The 20,539-nt window shown below is 35.9% G+C and overlaps 1 protein-coding gene across 1 annotated transcript; it reads right to left on the bottom strand.

Moving 5' to 3' along the window:
- Nucleotides 1-2,083: 2,083 nt before the first annotated feature.
- slc38a5b (solute carrier family 38 member 5b) lies at nt 2,084-19,784 on the bottom strand. The gene is made up of 16 exons (XM_084389326.1): nt 19,632-19,784; nt 10,693-10,822; nt 9,937-10,006; nt 9,698-9,813; nt 9,333-9,406; nt 8,282-8,374; nt 7,686-7,767; nt 7,370-7,452; nt 6,040-6,098; nt 5,791-5,907; nt 5,464-5,543; nt 5,018-5,118; nt 4,555-4,679; nt 3,825-3,969; nt 3,062-3,165; nt 2,084-2,919 (listed from the first exon to the last, which is right to left on the bottom strand). The coding sequence occupies exons 2-16, from the start codon at nt 10,749-10,751 to the stop codon at nt 2,815-2,817; spliced, it is 1,413 nt and encodes a 470-aa protein (XP_084245452.1). The 5' UTR covers nt 10,752-10,822; nt 19,632-19,784; the 3' UTR covers nt 2,084-2,814.
- Nucleotides 19,785-20,539: the final 755 nt, after the last annotated feature.

Here is a 20,539-nt window from a genome sequence, read left to right as displayed (position 1 = left end):
TTATTACAAATAATAAAAAACTGTTTTCTATTTGAATATATTTTAAGATGTTTTTTATTCCTGTGATGGCGAAGTTGAATTTTCAGAATCACATGATCTTTCAGAAATCATTTTAATATGCTGATTTGGTGCTCAAGAAACATTTCTAATTATTATCAATGTTGTACAATAATCAAAATCACAATAATCCTATACTCAAAAAGTTGTCAGAATACATTTCGTAACAGACTACAATTTGCAAGTAAATCTGACCTGCACTGTATATAATTCAAAATAACAACAATAAAGTAACAACATGATTGTAAATAAACAATACACTAAAGTAAAAAGTAACAAATGTTGAATATTTATAATGCATTATATTATATTTATTATATTTATGAATGGCCAACCACAAAATAATAATATGAAATCTGAAAACTTTTTTATAAATCCTGAATATAAAGTTATAAGTCTGCATATATAAATGTGAATCTGAATATAGGCCTATAGTTAAATCTGAAAACATAAAAAGGAATCTTTTCTGAATTCTGAATATATAAATTTAAACCATGGAATTGTTACAGAAGATTTACATATTCAGAATTATAACTTCATATTTAGGATTTATTATATGTCCAGATTTTGTATAATTATTACCATTTGTTATATTATATTCAACTTAATGATTATTTTAAAACATTTTAATATGTTAGAGTTAAAGAGAAAATGACCATAAGAAGTGAATACTGTTAAGAATGATTTCTTATATGTAATAAGGGATTCATTAAATAGACATTACACTGTAAAAAAAAATTTTCATGATTTTTTTATCACAACTTTTTTCTTTTGTCAAATCAACCTAGATAATTAATGTGGTTCAGATATCATATCATATCATATTTGGATTTTCTGTTGATTAAACCAATCTCCATTGTATTAACTCTACAACTATTTTATTTCAATCAACTCAAAATTTTTAGGTAACCTGGTTACTTACTTTTTTAAAGTTAAACCAGCAATTATTTTTTTACACTGTATAAATGATGTCCTCAAACCAAGAAAACGGGTACACAAAGAAATAAATACATACATATTGCACTTTTTAATACTGACCACACGTTTTTTATTGAAAATGTTATGGCAAAGTCAAAGGCGAGTTCAGTAAACCAACAAACAAATGTAAAAGCAGTAGAAAAAGGCACTTGTTCAACTGCTAACTCTCTTTGGTGTTTTTGTTTCACATTGGAACTGTCAATCTTTAACCTCATACAATGTTTGCACCCGTTTTCTAATTAACTAACAAACACGGTCGTGGAAACGATGTATTTCTTTCTCCTAAAACAGAATAAATAGGCATTGCAGGACAGTGGGAACTTGAAGAGGAGGGGGACTGCTATCCTTTTAATGGTCTTAGCGATGGTCTGGAGTGCACACTTTGAGTAGGTCTGCCATGAAATCACTAAGTATTGTATTGTCTACAGAGGACCAGGAGGAAAAGATGTAATTTAATGACATGCAAAGGCATTTCTCTTTTCGTTGTTTATAGTTTTAAAGGCTTTTGGCAATTGTTAGTGTTTTTGCATGTGTAAAAACTTTTAAAAATAGTAATTCTAAAACTTTATTTACAGAATACAGGATTTTAAATCCCAGATTTTCCATATGGATTGTCTATTTTCAGTGTGGACTTTTGGGTCCCACTGCACAACTTTAAAAAAAAATTGTTTTATAAATTATCAATTTATTAATTTGTGTAATTGGGGGGGGGGGGGGGGGGTAATAGATGGGTTATGGGGGGTAAACTGAAAGAAAGGTAATTATAGATGGGTTGGACAATGTATGATACATGTTGTTAGATTGTGACTGATCGATGGGAGTATGGCATGAATCAATGAATTCACAGGTTAGGTTTTGTTTGCATTAGATGCATCACAGTGATGTAAGCAATGTAAGCACCTTAATTGTAGTTATCCACCTGTTCCTCAACTGAAACAACAGATGGCATTCCACCCCACTGCACCACGAAATATTGTAACTGTACGTACCTTACATTTGTTTGACAAAGTAAATGATATGCAGCAGGAAAAAAAAAACTGAAATAGTATAAGGCTGATTGTCTTTTTAATTGTAGTGAAGTTTCTATCACACAATATTTCATGACAAATTTGTATCTCAAATTCATTTCTTTTTTCTGAACTTGAATTTCAGAAATTTGATTCTCGGATAAGAAAAAAAAAAAAAAAGAAGAAGATGCAGACAGATTCAGTTCAGGTCTGCAGTCATTCTGAGATGATGTTGAGTTTTCTTATCATAAGCAACATTTTTGGATGAACAAACTACAGAAGGAAAATGTGTTTCAATTTCCTAAGTATTGCACTCTGAGTCTATGGCTTGCATTTGATGGGACAAAAGACCAGATGATAGGTCTGATGGTAGGTCAGATGATATTGTCTCCATAAGACAATAAAACAAACCCCTCCAGTCATTTATTTTGGCATGTGCTGTATCTTTTAGCGTTATTTTAAAGCTATATAGCAGGATTCCATCTACAACACAGACATAATTTATCGTTATGATTGTAGAAACAGCTTCAAAATGGCATGACATTTCTGTGTCCCCCAGAAATCCTCCACTATGAAACATCATAGGATGTATCCATTTTAATTTTAAAGATGGCAGGACATCAGTCCTTTTCCTTACTCAGCGGGATAACAGATCTGAGGTGAGTTGGGTCCAGCCTAAGTGATGTTTTGGATTCTCTCACATTCAGGAGAGAGAAGGGGTGGTGATGTTCCTCAAAGGCTTTTTGGACCCTTACAGTTTTGTGGTTGAAGATCAGTGACCTCCTCCACTTCGATTCTCTCCGTAGACCCAATCCAGTGCGATGAACGTCAAGCTCATGCTCATAAAGATGAAGCCTAGAGCAGTGAAGCAGGCAGCCTGAAACACAAGAGCAGAAGATACTTTTGATGACCAAGAACATCTGACACTCAGTTAACCGTAATGTGAACATTAAATCAAATTCTCTTTTGATTAATTTGTATACCACATTGATTCAAAATAGGGAAAGTTTGAGACTTGCCTGAATTTTTGGTCTTGAGTTCATTGGCTCTTGCTCGGTGGAAACGATTCGGATGTAAAAAAGACCCGGGAGGATGAAGATCAAGCTTGGAGCAGAGGTTGCACCTATGAAATGAACAAAAAATAAATGAAACTTCAACAGGAAGTTTAAGCTTAAGGTGAGGTCACATTAGCGAAGCTTCGGCCCAACAAGTTCCACACAGGAGTCACTTTTAAACCATTCACCTTCATAAACCTTCCGTTGGTCAAGGCGGCGAATCCGCGTGACCAGCCTAAACCCGTGGCGAAATCTTCACAGAAAAATGGTTCTTCCTCACACAAAATTCACAATAGTGTGGATTCATATTGAAATAACTGGATTTCACCCATGAAAATTCATCGAACAACAGTAAATGTGACCGCACCTTTAAGACAATTTGACCATTGACACACATTGATAGAATCATCAGCATTCAAAATGCAGCAGTGATGACATCAGTGTAACCCTGATGACATCATTGTAATATCTGAATGCTGAATTGTGATGTCTTATCTAACCATTCATAGCTGTTAACGAGCAGAGCAATATTATAAATGAATATTAATTTATTTAATAGATTTGTTTTTATTACAAATGGATTATTCTACCCAATATCTGTGAGGGATATGTATTTTTATGCTTATTAGATTATCATGCAACTAACTAAAGCTACAATAATGTTATTTTGCTGCATTGCACTAGTATTCTCTTTAGGTGCACATTTAAATTTTCTTTATTTACTCACCGATGATGCCGAAAATGTCACGAATGTTGGGCACAAAAATGACGAGCAGATTGACAACAAAAAGGAGACACAATGCAATAGAGATGTGACGCACCCAGTGGAAGGGCTTATCAGGGAACAGAAGCTGAAGAAGTGCTCTGCGAATCTAAAAAAAAAAGAATACGTCAAAGAAATCAAAATAATTAACACATCTATCCTGCATTAAAAAAAAAACTCAACAAAGGGATACTCCACCCAAAAGATCAAAAATGTTCTCATCTTTTACTGACCCTCATGCCATCCCAGATTTATATGAACAGAAACAAACATTTTTAGAAAAAGAATCAATCTCTGAAAGTCCATATAATGCAAGTGTATAGGAACCCCAAAGTTGACACTTCAAAAACCACACAAAGTGAACTTGGCGGTAATCCTTAAGTCCCCAGTTGATGAATCAGTGTCTTCTGAAGTGAAAGTAAGGAACATCAACTGGGGTTGTCATGGTTCACTTTGTGTGGTTTTTAAAGATCCCGTATATGGACTCAGAGTCTGTTTCGGTTCATCTAAAGCAAGAAAGTCATATACATCCGAGACAGCATGATGGTGAATAAATGATGAGAGAATTTTCAATTTTGGATGGAGTATCAACTTTTGACAATATCCGACAACATAGTTTTATCTTAGAAATATAAAAGCAGGAAAGCTAGTCAGATATCACCATATAACCGCATTCAATAAAGGGTCTCATTACCGGGAAGAGCACAACGGGAACAGTCAGAGTCACGGCCACCAGCACGGCCACACGCACACACAGGATGAGCGTGTCCAGAGGATCCACCTTGCTGTAGGTGTGTAGAAGTTCTGCCTCTGTGTTTACTGAGAGAGATATTTTGAGATTAACTACTATTTTCAGACCGTGCTTAAATTACTCGCACACGTGAACAGATGTAGGTTCTATTAAACAAGCTAAACCACAAATGTATTATTAAGTATGGCCTGTGATCAGATAGCATCAGTGATGCCTCACCTCTAAAGTCATATTGTTAAAACACAATAATTTCCAATGATTACATTTCCTTTTCTTTTAACAGAAGAAATGATTGTCTTTGTGGTAGTATCGTATGGATAGCAACTGAAAGGGTACATTAGGGTCAATTTTATGGCTGGCATGCAGCATTGAACATAATTTTTATTTTAAAATCCAAAGCGCTTACAATAAAAGGTGAGGTAGCCAAAGATGGCAGTGAGCAGATACATGACAAACATCCCCAGGATGGACACGTTGGCAATGGCCTGCATGCGTCTCTTTGTGGGACTAAAAGTGTCAAAACAACAATAATAAAGGAGATTTACTTTTGACTCATGTTTCCCTTCTTGGAACAAAGAAATACAGACATATTATAATTCATATATATGTATTTATCTATGTATATAACACACACACTACCGTTTAAAAGTTTGGGTTCAGTCAGATTCTTAATGTTTTTAAAGGAAGTCTCTTACGCTACAATTTAAAATTTGTACAATTGAACTGTTTTCTGTTGTAATATATTTTAAAATGTAATGTATTCCTGTGATGGTAAAGCTGAATTTTCAGCATCATTACTCCAGTATTCATTGTCACATGATCTTTCAGAGAGCATGTGCGTTCTTAACGTACTTGCGCAGCTCAGTATAGATCGGCAGCACCTCAGGGTGGCATACAAAAGCGAAGGCCAAGATGGGAACCGTGTAGGCTGTCTGCAAGGCAAACAGAGTAAATAAAAAATTACATAAAGCCGTGTCTGATCTCATGCAGTGAGGCAGCCTCAAACATATGTCATCATACTGAAAGAACTAGTTGCGTGGTAACAGTATTTCCACTGAGCATTTCCTGTCTGTTCAGAGCTATAATAACAATAGCTTGTCGATCTGGGGTGCAGGTCATAAAGGGTTATAAATGATACTTCCTGAATAAATTCTTGCAATGATGAAGACACTTCCTAACCTGCTGGTTGATGGTGAAGTATTTAGCTTCACATTCACCATCAATAGATATGTTTTCAGCAGTGTGGTTGGTAAAACCATCGAAAGGACACGGGATACTGAACTTCTTGTAGATGACCTAGGAAACACAAACAAAAAAAGTTATAAATAGATGAAAAGATATAGTTAAACCAGAGAAATTTTTAGTTATCTTTTGATCTTTTCTCAAAAGACCACACACAGACCACAGCATTAAGTAATCAACACTTACTGAGATCAGGAAGAAAACCATACATGTCAGAGAGAACCCACTGGTGTAGCCCAGGTACCCTGCAACAAACAACAGACATTATTACACAAAATGTACACTATATTATATGACTATAAGGCTTGAAGATACGAAGATATATTTAAACATTAACATCATGATTTTGAAGCAATGTGTTTTTTGAAAATCGCTATACAAATTAAAGGTGCAGTAACCGATTTCTGAGAAATGCTGTTGATATTTGAAATCACCAAAACAAACACGCCCCTACCCAAAAGGATCACACCCCTATCTTGATAGCTCCACCCCTAAGCTCACAAACACGCTATGCAACATGGGTACCCATGGGCGTCGGAAGAAAAAAAAAAGGGGGTGGGTCCTCCCCCAGAAAAATGGTATTGGAGTAAATACCATTTCATGTAACTTTATTCTGGTGCCTTTTAATTAAACAAGTAAACTAAACTCCACTTAACGTTGGGCGGTTCTTTGCCTCCACGTCGTGCATTAAATGCACAGCTATCCATGGATTATCCCCCTAATACCATGGTCATTTGCCAGCAATGACAACTTAAAGCTGTTATTGATGTTTGCAACGCAATATTTGACTGGAAGGGTACAACGGGCGGTTACTTTCGTCAGTTGCGGCTCGTTGAGAAATATAATGTAGCGATTCAGCGGAAATAGAGTTTAATTTATTAATTTTACTTAAAAAAATTATCATTTTAATTCCTCAAGTGGAATGGATTTGACTGACGGCGCTCTGAAAAGCGAACAGACAAATGCGCTGAATTAGAGACGGTAAAAGTGAGTGGGTATAATATCATTGGTCTTAAAAAGTGGGTGGGTCTTGTCCCACCCATACAATGGTTCCGACGCCCATGTGGGTACCTCCCCCCTAATGAGTGTATAAGCCCCTTAATGCTGATAGGCTACAAGTGTGTTTTGGTGCTCGATCCGATCCAACAGCTTTTCTCAAATCGCTTACTACACCTTTAATTTGATTTGACTTGATTCTAGCAACAGTTGTTTGTTTCGATTTGTTTTGGGTTACAAATCAGCACTCTCAAATTAGATCTGTAGATTTCAAACCTTGAAAAAAAAAAATCTAAACCAGACAAAGAATTTTCTTTAAGACATCATAAAAATCAGTCTGGATATACTGCAGGACTCTACAGAAAAGGCCATGGACCCTTTCAAATGTGTGTGTGAGTAAAGCAGATTGTGTTTTACAAGTGAGAGGAGGACAATATTATGAAAACTGGCAATGTGACAAGCAAATAGAAAGGATGAGAAGAGAATGAATTCACAACCAGTACAAAGCAAAATGGCTTACCAAGCTGTTTCATCAGGGCAAGTGGCAAGATGACGCAAATGGACACAATGACGATCAGATAGTTGCCATTCAGGAACCACTCACTATAAGCAAAAAAAAAAAAAAAAAAAAAGAGAGAGAGAGAATAAGGCAGCCTACTCATATACTGTAAGGAACGCTGCAAGGTTTATGTATTTCAACAACAGTTGGAGGATTTGCTCTGAGGTAGGAATGCAAAGTTACCTTGGATGACCCAAACATTTGATCAAATTCTTGGCTAGATTAAATTAGACTCATTAGGAGAACACGGGGAGAAACAGATTATTGTGTTTCTCACCCACTGCTGTGCTGAAGGCCAAGGAAAGCCTGAATAACCAGAGGTAATTCATACTTCACAATGAAGAGGTAGCTAGACATTGCTGAAAGAAAGACAGACAGATACATCAGACACAGTTTGGTTGTACTGACACCCATCTAAATGGCAGATGTACATTTTGGAGTTTTGCACTGCAGCATTTTATACTGTAGAAGATGTGACTCTTTCCAAGTTTAGAGAGCCAAAAGCATCACAAATGTATTACAATACTGCTGGCAGGACAAAACATTTGTTAGTCTGAGAGGGAAGGTTATGTAACATAGTCCTGCTAACATTCTATGCGCAACATATTATTCCTCATGAGACTCAGGGACTGCTCCTAAATCACATCACTGTATTTTTAAAGGCTTTATAATACTTTAAAAGCCTTTATGAATATACATTTTATAGTTTTTATTCAATCCTACTAACAGAACAAATAATAGAGAGATACTATTTCAATCTAATGGATAATAATAACTTATAATCAGTATAACTGGACCGCTTAAGGAAAAAGTCAGAGAAAAGATACAGAGATAAAAAAGGAGTTTGGAAATGAGATCAGAACCAAGCCTTACCACCAATGTTGTGTAATGTTATGACAAGAGCTGCCAGTATTTTTCCCGGGTGTCCAAACGCTCGTTTACCCAGTTGTTCATAGGCACGAATACCTGTAGAGACAATATTACAGGTTAGTGATTAATGCCTGATGAACTAACGCAATCTCATATGTAGTGGGGTCCAAAAGTCTGACACCACATTGAAAATACTGCATTTAAAATCGTATTACAACCTGGAAATAATCAAAAAGCTTTAGATTGAATGCTTTCATTCAATCAATAATTCATCACTGTCATTAAATTAAAAGTGTGACGTGATAAATACTGAGACATTCTGAAATTTAAATGACATTTTTTTATTTAATTAATTTTTTTAATTAAAATGTTCACTCAATATGTTGTGCAGAGTACAGTTAATATGACTTATAATGAAAAATACTGTTTTCAGTTAGAAAATAATGCAAAATAGAAGTATTTAAGTATTGGTGTCATGAGCAATTGTCTCTTTTTTTACTCACCTCCATGTCATCCAGTATGTTTATGTCTTTCTTTCTTCAGTCGAAAAGAAATGAAGGTTTTTGTGTATGATATTCCAGGATTTTTCTCCTTATAGTGGACTCCAACGGGAACCAACGGGTTGAAGGTCCAAATTGCAGTTTCGATGTCGGACAATTTTGAAGTTGGAGGAGAAAATGAAGAGTTTTTCGCCCTACCCAACCTTTTTGAACCGTTAACAAGCGTGACCTTTCCAACGAGATTACGTAATGTGTGGCGCATCGCATCGCAAGTGCAAGATGAGCATTTGTGGTTAAAAAGTATATACATTTTTCTTTTTTTAGAAAATGGCTAAGACCCTTATATTCCACAGCTGGGATTAAAACTGCATTAAAACTGTTGAAGTCCACTTTATGGAGAAATATCCTGGAATGTTTTCCTCAAAAACCTTAATTTCTTTTCGACTGAAGAAAGAAAGACATAAACATCTTGGATGACATGGGGGTGAGAAAAAATATCAGGAAATTAAACTAATCCTTTAACATGAACACAAAAACTTCTGAATTGGTCGTACCCACAACCCCTGCGCTCCTCAGCAGAAGATGGACAGAGTATGTTGATAAGACAGCAATGCAGGTCAACAAGACCCTGTTAAAAAAAGCAGAAAACATGAAACATAAACAAGTAAATGAACAAGAAAATGTATGTCACATCAATACATGACACAGGAACATGAAAAAAAAAAGTTTTATCTCATGTAAATTCTCTACATAGTTGAAGATGTGCATTTAAAATGAAGAAAGTAAGCAATCGAAGTATTATATGTTCATTAGATAATTAGTTACTGATCATTCAAATGGTTAGAAATGTCATACAACTACCTACTCAGACCTCCAGGGCATTGACGTTGTGTTTAGATGTGCAATTTGTGATACTCACAGAAAGAGGATGATACCAGTGTTGGACATGGCATAGGACAGTCCCAGAATCCCACTACCCATGATGGCATTGCTAAGGTTGAAGACAGACATTCCAAATGATGTCTTTCCTTCAAACTAGCAGAAAAAAAGACACAGAGACAATAAGAGGGAAAAGAGACCATGGAAATATCTGATGAAAATAGTTGATGCTTTATTAATATGAGCTAGATGGAATGGCATTTTTATTTCTGCACTCACATCTGTAAACTGAGGGGGTTTTCCTCCATCACTCTTGTGTGGTAAAAACTCCTCTCGTTCAGGTGACTCTCTAAAACAAATAGACAAATGTAACATTTTAGAAATGCAACAATTACCAGATACTCAATTGTGACGCTTCAAAATTAACAAGTCAAATGAACTGTGTAAGTAAATGTATAGCAAAGCCGCATGGGGCTCAGGTTAATAAAATTAGTTTTATGCCTTTTGCCTTACAAGACAGCCATTAAAATGACACAGAGATGCACCTGATATCTAAACAACCCAGGCCCAGTTTATCATAGTGTTTACATGTAATAATAAAATATGTCAAGGATGATAGCATTGATTATATTGTTGTTTAACAGTAAACACAGCTGATTTGTTCAACCTGTATGGAATGCATTAATGTGACCATAAATCCAAGGTTATTTCTGTGTGCTAATGAGGTGAAGGCTATGTTGTGATGTGCTGCTAAATTTCTCACTCCCTGGAAAAAAAAATATTTCAGTGATGTTGCAATGCTCACAATTTCCATTTAGGTTCATTTTAAGTTCACCCAAATATTCACTTAAAAATAAATGTAACTTTGCTTTTGACTGTTGTTTTTCTAGAGATGGTGAAGCAACTGACTAGTGTGTTTGCTTTGCTTTTAGCATGCATCTGCAAGGCAAAAGAAAATAGACACAGTGACAGATTTAGAGACAAGCGTATAATTCTGTTTTAAAAGCAAAATCACTACTAATAAATGACACGTACCCTTCCTCAAGATGTTGAAAGTCACGGTGGTGACCGTTTGTTAGTTTCTGAAGTTCCATTATGTATAGTTTCTTTCTCTTTTGAGCAGCACTTGTGAAGTGTGGAGTGAAGGGTTTTCTCTAAAGTAGATCTGCAAGGAAAACACATATTGTGAGGCATCTGAAGCAGCATATAGTCTTTCTTTAAAAAAATTTTTTTTTTTTTTTTATCCTAATGACCCCAAACTATTAAACAGTAATAGTACTCTTTTATGATAATAACAAAGAATGCTGCATCATTTACACAGAACCAAAGCACACAATAAAAACAGTCTCTTAGCTGGTTGTACAGATGTCTATTCTAGGCGATATTGCACAATATTTACAACGACTTTGAAGCAACCACAGAGCTACTTTAGAGCAGCCACCTGAAGACTGTTAAATGGCCTCTTTGACGCCGTCTTCATATACTGTCTTTTGTTTAGACTCTTAATCCATAATATTCCTGAAAGTTATACTATGAGAAACTGTGAGAACTGTCAAGATGTAGCTGAGTGTCCAGGAAACATGAGGTCCATGTGTCCATTTCTCACCACCTCTATTGTGACTGGTTCTAGAGGGACTCATGTTTCAAGAAGAAAAAAAGAGCCCAAGAGAGCACAAGAGTGCCAGGAATTCTGTAATTCTAGGTTTATTTTGGATTCTTGCCTTTTCAACTGCATGTGTAAATGATCATTTATAAAGAAACAGCTTCTGAGAGAGCACATTTTTTTTAAGAACTGATGTGGCAGGCATGACAAAAACCACACTTCTGGGCAAACTATTGTTCTGGTACAACATGCCGTTCTCTGTGTGCGTAAATTCATTGATGAACGAAGTGCTCTGGAATTAATGTTAGACTTAAAAAACTTGCGTTTACATTTGTTACGTCATTACGTAACTCTACAGCCACTGTGTACATCGAAACTCTGGAAGATTAGTATACTTTTTGTTTATGACACTCATCCCAAATTCCAATCTTTACTGACTGACAAGAGTGGCCGGAACTGCCTCTGGAGAGACGCTATCTTTGGCATTCTGTCTTTTAGCAACTTTTAGAAAGGGTGGGAATGAGTGTTATTTTAGTATCATTGATTTTTTTATCAATTTTCCATTATTATGACTGGCATCAGTCGGGCCATCATGTTATACGTTAACTCAGTAGAGGCTTGCAGACTACTGATGGTTCAGATGTTGAAATCAGTGGGATCTTTTCCATATGGCAGGAATAATGGTCACATACTCACAAAAATAACAGCATGTGACTCAAACCGCTCTACTGAGAATGTTTCTTGCCATGTGTATGCGAATTATCGCACAGTGTCTCAAACACGTAAGAAAGTGTAAATGGAAAAATCTCTCTCCAATGCCAGGGTGAATCTATCAGAAATATGTAAACAAATATGAGATCAGTGTGTTTATGAGACCCTGTGAAATGCTGTGGGAAGAAGCAACAAGGTGAATTGCTGTTGGATATGAAATTCACAGTCACATTCAGCCCACAAGTTTGAATACGTGGCTCAAGCTTCGGAGGCTTGGAAGTTATCCAGCAGCTCCTGCCAGCTGTGATTCCTGAACTGCTTTCCGAACACAACCTTGTACACTCAAAAAATTGATAAGATTTGTTGTACATACATACTGCCAGGCAGCACATGGCGATTCTCTTTTACTCACACACAGCAAAGAATGTTTAAATTCTGATGTTAATGTTTAAGGGCTGATGTTTAAAAAATAAAATATGCTACTATGTGAAACTCTGGAGTAACTGAGATTTTAGGAGATGTTATGAAATTTGAATATTATGAATATACAAAAACTAAATATGACTTTTCATCATTCAAAATTAAATAAGAATAAATTATAACTCTGAAAATTATTTCACCCATGCAATTAGCATACACAACTGAGAGAATATAAAAGCGACACAACTCTTCTAAAAGTGACTCTTATTAGCCTCATCTGACTAATGGATTGACAATATATAGGCCTATTGTTTCCACGATTTAGCATTCAGTTGCCAGCCTGAGATGTTGACCTTTTGTACTGTGGCCTGGCAGAATTCCACACTGTACGGTAAAAGTCATTAAAGTGTCTGACCCATCAGGCTGAATGGTAATTCTGTTATAAGTATCTGAAGGGTGGAGTGCAGAATTGCACACTCTTAATGTTGATGTATGCCTGTAGGCACAAAATTAAACAATAATAAAGCCTTGTGGAAGTGTCTTGTGGAAAGCATTTCCTCATAAGCTCATAATCATTATTTCTTGCTTAAACTCACTACTAAAAGACTTACATGTTTTTTTTCATACTAGTCATTAATTAAAGAATAAATTGTACAGTACTGAATAACTTTAACATAAGTTTAAAAGCCTGAGCACTTAATGTTCAATGTAAATGTACAATTAAAGTACATCATAAACAATCAGTGTTGTTACTGTTAGTAAAACAATTCAAAACTGTTTTCATTCATTAAAATAAAGCTATAAATAAAATATTAGATGAATAACCTAAATGGAAAATGTTTATTGTTGCATTATGTTTTAATATATAAAATAAATTAAAGCTAAAATAAAAATCTTTAACTAAAAATAAACTGAAAATATAAAAATAAGAGCTAATTCAAAATATTCATAAATATATAGTATGCGCCAGAGAAACGAGGGCGCCGCCATCTTGACAATATTGTCCTTGAACTTCCGTTTTTGCGGTCGCTGTGTATATTTCTATGGCATTGCTGTCCAGGAGTAATTAGCTTTTGAAGTGGATTTACTTAATGTAAAGTTAACGAAAGTTATCATGAGGATTGTAATGTTTAAAGCAGATGTCTTAACAAATGCCAGTGGACCGGGAAGATTTTAAAACGAGCCGTTCATTCATAAATACTCAAGATCGCTGTGAAAATACAGACCGGAACGAGCTCAGCGCTAAAAAGGGGCGGGGCTACATAAGGTCTATAGTCTATAAATAATATTTAACAAAATATGCAGTTTTCAAATATAGCATTGGTGACTTAGCTTGATCTTCTGATTCTATATAAAACAACAATTTAAGGTTCAATTAGTTCACATTATTAATACATTATGAACTACTGCCCCGCCCAGCCCAGTCCAGCCCAGCCCATTGTTGAGGTTGACCTCACTTTACCTTATGTCACAAAACAAATTTTTCTTCCTTGACATTTGATAGATATCTTAAGATAAGATGATAAGATGTATAATTATATGTCTTATTATAGATATTTCCCTGCGGTGTGGCCTCTCATTTACACGAAAACCCAATTTTTATCACAGAAAACGATTATTTCTAAAAACTCCGGCCAAAGTGGAGATTTCTGATAACACCGGTTATGTGTTGCCGTGTCAACTGGGAGAAACAGGGTTTTAGGTTCTCAAACGTCACATTATGCGCCAGAAAATGCTTAACGTTATGTGAGCGCCCTATGTTTACAGTTCTGATTGGCTTGCATGGCTTTATCCTTCTCCCTGCACTGCCGCCCATAGGTTTGGCAGTTATGATGGTGCTCGACGGCGTATTTATGCGGGTTGATGTAAATGACAACTTTTTTGAAAAGGATGTTGTGTGCACAATGTTATTTTTGAAAATGGAGGGGGGGGGGGGGGGGGGAATATTCGTTTCACTAAATACCCGGCTATGTGTAAATGTGGCCTTATGTGTACACGATGAATACAGTGTTGTAACCTAACCACCATTAACCACCACCAATAATCGCAATAAGCTCTGCGTTTTGCTTTCGATAAGAAACAAAGTGTAATCTAACAAATTCTGTTAATTATTAAAATTATCACGAAATTCAAACAATAAATGCTCTTTAATGTGGCGTGACAGATCATTGCCCAGATATCCAGGCCTCATCTGGGAATCTCAGTTGGGAGCGGCAAAGGTCATATGGGCCGTATCTGGCCCACACACATCAAGCCGGTTTTAGTGTGAGTTGTGACTTGCTGTGTATGGCCCAAATGTGGCCCACATGACCTTTGCCGCTGCCAGAACAGTTGGCCCAGTTGAGGCCCGTATGTATGCTTGCCAGCCACACTCGCATGTGGTCCAGAAGAATGTGGGAGATATGGGTGCATAGGCATCACAAACTGACGTGAGACTGGGTTGGCATAGGTGCCTCAGTTCAAGCGTCAGTGCCGAGCGCGAGTGAACGCGATCATCTCTTCCTCTTTAAAACCAGTTACAGAATAAAAATGAATGAACATCTGAAGGTATGTTAAAAAACACAGTACTCACTGAAATGTATCATATCTTTTGTAATCGCTCAATCAGTGTTTCAACAGTGGAAAGACGTCAATAAAACAGCTTGTAAACAATGTCATGTAACATTATTTACCTCAGGCAAGTCATTCAGTGTCCACAGCTTGTTAGTTCGCTAGAGAAATGAAACTCTATCGCTAAATATATGCACAATATTAGCCTATATGTTATATTTTATACTTAACCTCTTAATGTCTTAATTATTTAATGTATGTTTAAAATATCTGTCATTAAATTGACAGAAACTGTGTAAATGATCATATTTCAACAACGAATTGGAGTAAATATATATAGTAAAGTGTTACCAATAGCACAAACCAATTTAACCAAAGAGTATTGCATGAGTTTTATAACCAATATGTCATGTTACATTGCTGGTGGCACGAGTCATTGGAGTCATGTGTATACTATAGGTTGAAACCAACTGGACAACATTCCAGAAGGGAAGCGTTTGTTAACGTGCTCAGCTTTACTCTTAAAACAGTACACAACTCATCACTTCTCAATGGTTTCATCAACCAGCAACTTGAACATTTCTACATAGCAAAGTTTTTATAAGTGAACACCAAAAACCTTTTCATGGAAAAATCCCCTATATAAATTACATTTGTCAGTTGCAAAACGTCACACTTGTGTATTCGCCAAGAATTTCACCCTGAAGGCAGCTTGCCTACAGACAAGAGGAGAAAGAGAACTTCTCTGCGACAAGACCACCTCGTATGTGCCCAACACCACTCCCAATGACTGCCTGATCAAGTGTGAAATATACTAGTGTGACCAGATTGACTTGTTACCTGGGGCAGCTTACCTCAATGTAGCACTAGATGACTGTTTGTAATGCTTCTATGGATCTGATTTTAAATGCTAAATTTTACTTGGCCCAGACAACCTTTCCACTTAACTGTCAGAGAGTCACTGAGTTATTTGTTTAAACAACTTAGCACTCAGTTAAAACATGCAGGGTGGGTAGTAGGGACATTGAGGGGCTGGGAAAAAGAGAAAAAAATAGAAAGAGGTGGGGGAAGGTAGCAAAGAGCGCTGTGACATTGAATAACTTTTAACCCTTTACTATACGAATAGTAAAATAAAACACTGTTCTCAGCTTTCAGACTGGAGGGGAAAAAAAAAAACAACATTTAACCATTTAATCATCCACAAATAGGTTAGTTGTCAAATATGGCTTATCAACTTTTTATGAATTTTTGGTGAAAATTCAACTGTCACTTATAGCAGAAGCTAACCAAATTAGGCAGATGACACATGGTTGGTGAACCATTATCCAAAACCATGGTAAAAGAACAAGGCAAATGAAAATACTGCATACTGAATTAAAAGTGAACATACTATGCATACTGCACAATATGTAACATTTTTGGATTAAAATATCCAAAATCCACTAGAACAATGTTATATTTTGCAAATGTTTCCAACAATGTTGAAATCCAGAGAAATTAGCTATTAATGACGTCATATCTGCGCTATACCCTCGATTTTTTTGAGTCACTTTAACATAACTTTCAACACACTCAAATGTATTTTTAGGACGATTGATTTGACCAAGTAAAACAGTGCTGCGTTACCCCACAACTTTGTCAAATAAAGTGACCTCTATAGTAATTTAGCACTTGTGGCTATTTCATTAGAATGAAGAAAAATAATGTGAATTTAAGTGATCAAACGTAACAGGCGAACGTTAAACGTAACTGTAATAAACAAACAACATTTACTTTATACATTTACAACTTTTTTTTTACTTTAGTATGACACTACGTTGGTACTACATTGTAACTACCCACTCTTATCCGGATCTTAACCAAAACCAACTGAGAAGCACTTAATAAATACTTTTATCAAATACCTTTAAATCACATTTATTATGTTGCAAAAATAGATTTTGGACAAGATTTGGCAGGTTAGCATACCCCAACGTCTGTACTATCTTTAGCCACTTACCATCAGAGCTTAACAACCATCTCGCCACCCATTCCACTCGCATTCCTTCATCCATTTCCTGTCTTTCCACTCTCATTCTCTATAGACCCTCTGCCTGTATGTCAACATCTCACACCATTGCTATCCATTTTAAGGCCTTGGCTAGAGGTGTATTACAGTGCTCAAATGCTCTTTTTATGGCAGACACATCAGTGTAGTCTACTTGCCCTTACTTGAATTTCCAGAGTATTTCCCATGAGATAATATGATCCCTTCAGCTCAGGGGCCAATGTGTGCCAAAATTCAGGGTCAAATGAACTCGTAGTAAATTTTATATATAATACCACTAACAGAACGTGTTTTCCACATCAGTATGAATTAACTTTGAAACCCTAAAGACTCAAACAGTGGAAGTTAAAGTAAAAGACCAGGTCTGGTCATTGTTGCAGACCACACAATGCACTCTCCGCATGCTCATTTCCACGCCTGTGGCCATGTATATTCAATATGTCCAGGACATCCGTTTAAAAGAGCTACGGAAACCACTTGAGGTTTATCAATTTTGTGGGTCACAACATCAGTGTGTACATTGTGCCTTTAAAACTTAGACACATTCCTTTTCATTTTCCACCTGATAATGATTTCCTCTACTTTTCCTTTCAGATAACAGTGGTATGTCGACATATATTGTGGGATTATTCATCTGTGATGTTTGTTTCTCACTCTAGCCAAAGAACTTTACGTGCTTCAAAGATTAAAATACAACAGGAAGTGCTTTACCTAACAGCTAAAATTGCTTTTAAAAAATTATCTTGTTAGGTCACGCTCTCACCAGCACAAACTTCACAAAATTAAACTGTTGTTCTTTCTGGTAAATTTCTTTCACAAAAATATTATTCACAAAAAATAAAAAATCTATTCAATTTAATTTTAGAATTAAAAAACATTTAAGCTAAAGTTAACATATTAAAATTATTTTATATGCAGATACTATAAAAAAGCCATTTGAAGACTGAAAAGTGTAACCACTAATCACATGCATGCTAATCAATACATTGCTCTGTTTGAGCATCCTGACCAACCCGACATATCAACATTAGCTCAACAAATGGCATGAGTTTAGGGCAGGACTATCTGCTTGGCTGGCCAATGGCGGATGAGGAAAGTACATTGAAACTTGTTTTTAAAAAGTTGCAGCGTCTAAAATCACATAGTTTTGGAGTATGTGCTGAATTTGCTGAGGAATACACTTCTCAATCATTGGTAAAGTACTTCTTTTGGTAGGCACTGGCAGTTGTGTAGTATAAAAACATTACCATGCATCTAAAATGGCCATTGTCATCCATTGTCCTCTGACTGCTACATACTAACAATAATAACCACAAAAACAATGCACTTGGGAGTTAACAAGTATAATTTAGCCATGAAGAACCACGTTCTTTGTATCTATCGATTGCACTTGAAAAGAGTGGCTTACAGATACAGTTCCCATGGCCTCATTTGGGAGTCCCAGCAGGTGAACATCCAGGTATTGTGTAACTATACTGTTTCATGAATACTACTTGGAAAACCTAGTCATTTGATATATTGTTTTTCGCATACTATACAGTAGGAAAGCAAAGTGTATTCTGATTAATGATGCTAATGTCAAAACAATTACAAATTTCTACAAACTTTCAAAAATCTTTCTTTGAAAAGTTTGCACATATACCAGAGGCTAGTGAATAACTAAACTGACATTACAAAGTTAAATGACATTTGAGGTCTCTTTACCCAAATACATGACCTAGTTGCTCTTTAAATGCCTTTACTAAATCAATCCATTAGGGTGTACCCTTACACGTTACGCAACAATTTTTGGATGTTTGGATATTTTGAGGTCTTCATAGTCCCAATTTAGTCTCAGATGACTTAAATGTATCACTGAATAGCATTATGTATAATCACTTTTACCTAGCAATATCTAGAAGAATTTGTGGAACATTGAAGAACTAAGAGAATGTGAACAATGCATGATATACTGACATTTAACCTATATGTTCATCAAGATTATTTTCTTACATTGTCATGGTTCAGCTTAAAAGAAATATCCCATGCATGCTATCTATTCTAAACAAAAACCTTACAAAGAAAGAGTGACTTGTTTGTTTTTTGCAAATATGTTGGGTGGGTGCACACTGCTCTCAGTCAACAGAAAACATTTTAAAGACATGTGAATATGTTCATATGCCCTATATTTCGAATCATTTATGTCTAGTCCGTGCAAGTCCAAATTAACTAGCAGCCTTTTATATCTGGCTTGAGGTATTAGTCCTGCGATCGGATATATGACACCTGCATAACGTCATGTACAGTGTGCACAGAAAAGATTTTCCTTTGCAACTCACACAGGCTATTATCTTCAGTCATGTTTAGCCATATTCTTTACCACACTGTAGGGTGATTGAAGGTAACAACAAATCTTAAAACTGTCTAACCAGACATTTTTTCTTAATTGTTATAAAAAAGCCCTTTAAAAGTCAAATTAATTGCAATCAAAGAGCAAATTGTATGATGGTAAAACAGCTAGTTATAGAACACAATGAAAGCTATAATTGTGTTAACAAACCTCTCCTAAGCCATTAAGCCTTTCCTGTCAACTGCAGTCTGCTTTTAAAGCCCATGTGCTCAGGCAATACAACAGATACTCAGAAGAAAAAAAGACTCTCTCACCCTTTTAAATTGCAGTTGATGTTTTCTCAAAGGCAGAGCTTTTCTTGGTTGAGGTGTTGCTTTTTATCCCAGTTGTTAAAAGGTTTAAGCCCAATAGAGAAAGAGAGAGAGAAAGAGAGAGAGAGAGGACAGTGTGGTTCCACTGAAGGGAGTAAGGCAGGAGGCAAGGGTGGGAAGCACATGGAGGAAAAAACCCTGAAAGGGAGGGAGCTTCTCAATGCGTCTCAAGTTACTTGTGATGTCATGAACAACTAAAGTCACTGTTGAACTCTGTTAATGCAGGCAACAGCATTCCATTCAATGGCTCTTTCACCCTTTGACATCTGTTTATCTCCAAAAGAAGCTCCATATTTTGAGCTGAAAAAGACAAAACTTAATGCTGCTAGTTAAAAAATTTAACATGAACACCTTAAGTCAAAATTTGAATGCGATGAGCTTGTAATCGCGACTTCAGAAGCTGGAAGTAGGAAATTTCCGATAGCATGTGAATTGGCAGCATCAAATAAGACAGGTAAATAAAGTTAGGTTTAATAAAATTGTAAGTGAACGATTGTCTTCTCTTTACTTCCTCTGTCTATATCCTATCCTCTTGTTCATACTCTTATATAATTTCTTCTCCCCCTTGTCTTACTAAATGTAGCCTACAGTTCACCCCAAAATGAAAATTCTGTCATTATTTACTCAACCTCATGTAGTTCCAAATCTGTATGACTTTCTTTCTTCCTGGGAACACAAAAGGAAAAGTTTAGCAGAATCTCTGGAGAAGACAAAAAAAGCACCAAGAAAACATCATAAAAGTTCATCTGACTTTTAATGGCAATGCAGCAAAATTTACGATTGTATTAGCTGAAACAGTAACTCTCAAATTTCATTTGCATATGCACATTTTCAAATATGCTGTGAATGCA

The sequence above is a fragment of the Rutilus rutilus genome (assembly GCF_951802725.1).
Source record: "Rutilus rutilus genome assembly, chromosome: 19".
Classification (NCBI taxonomy): Eukaryota; Metazoa; Chordata; class Actinopteri; order Cypriniformes; family Leuciscidae; genus Rutilus; species Rutilus rutilus.
This window is presented reverse-complemented; position numbering and strand designations above follow the sequence as displayed.

Coding starts and splice junctions, on each gene's coding strand:
- slc38a5b (XM_084389326.1), bottom strand. CDS start 10,751: ATGGAACTTCAGAAACTAACAAACGGTCACCACCGTGACTTTCAACAT. Junction 9,814..9,936: donor AACCCCCTCAGTTTACAGAT/GTGAGTGCAGAA, acceptor TTTTTCTGCTAG/TTTGAAGGAAAGACATCATT. Junction 5,119..5,463: donor ATCTATACTGAGCTGCGCAA/GTACGTTAAGAA, acceptor TGACACTTTTAG/TCCCACAAAGAGACGCATGC.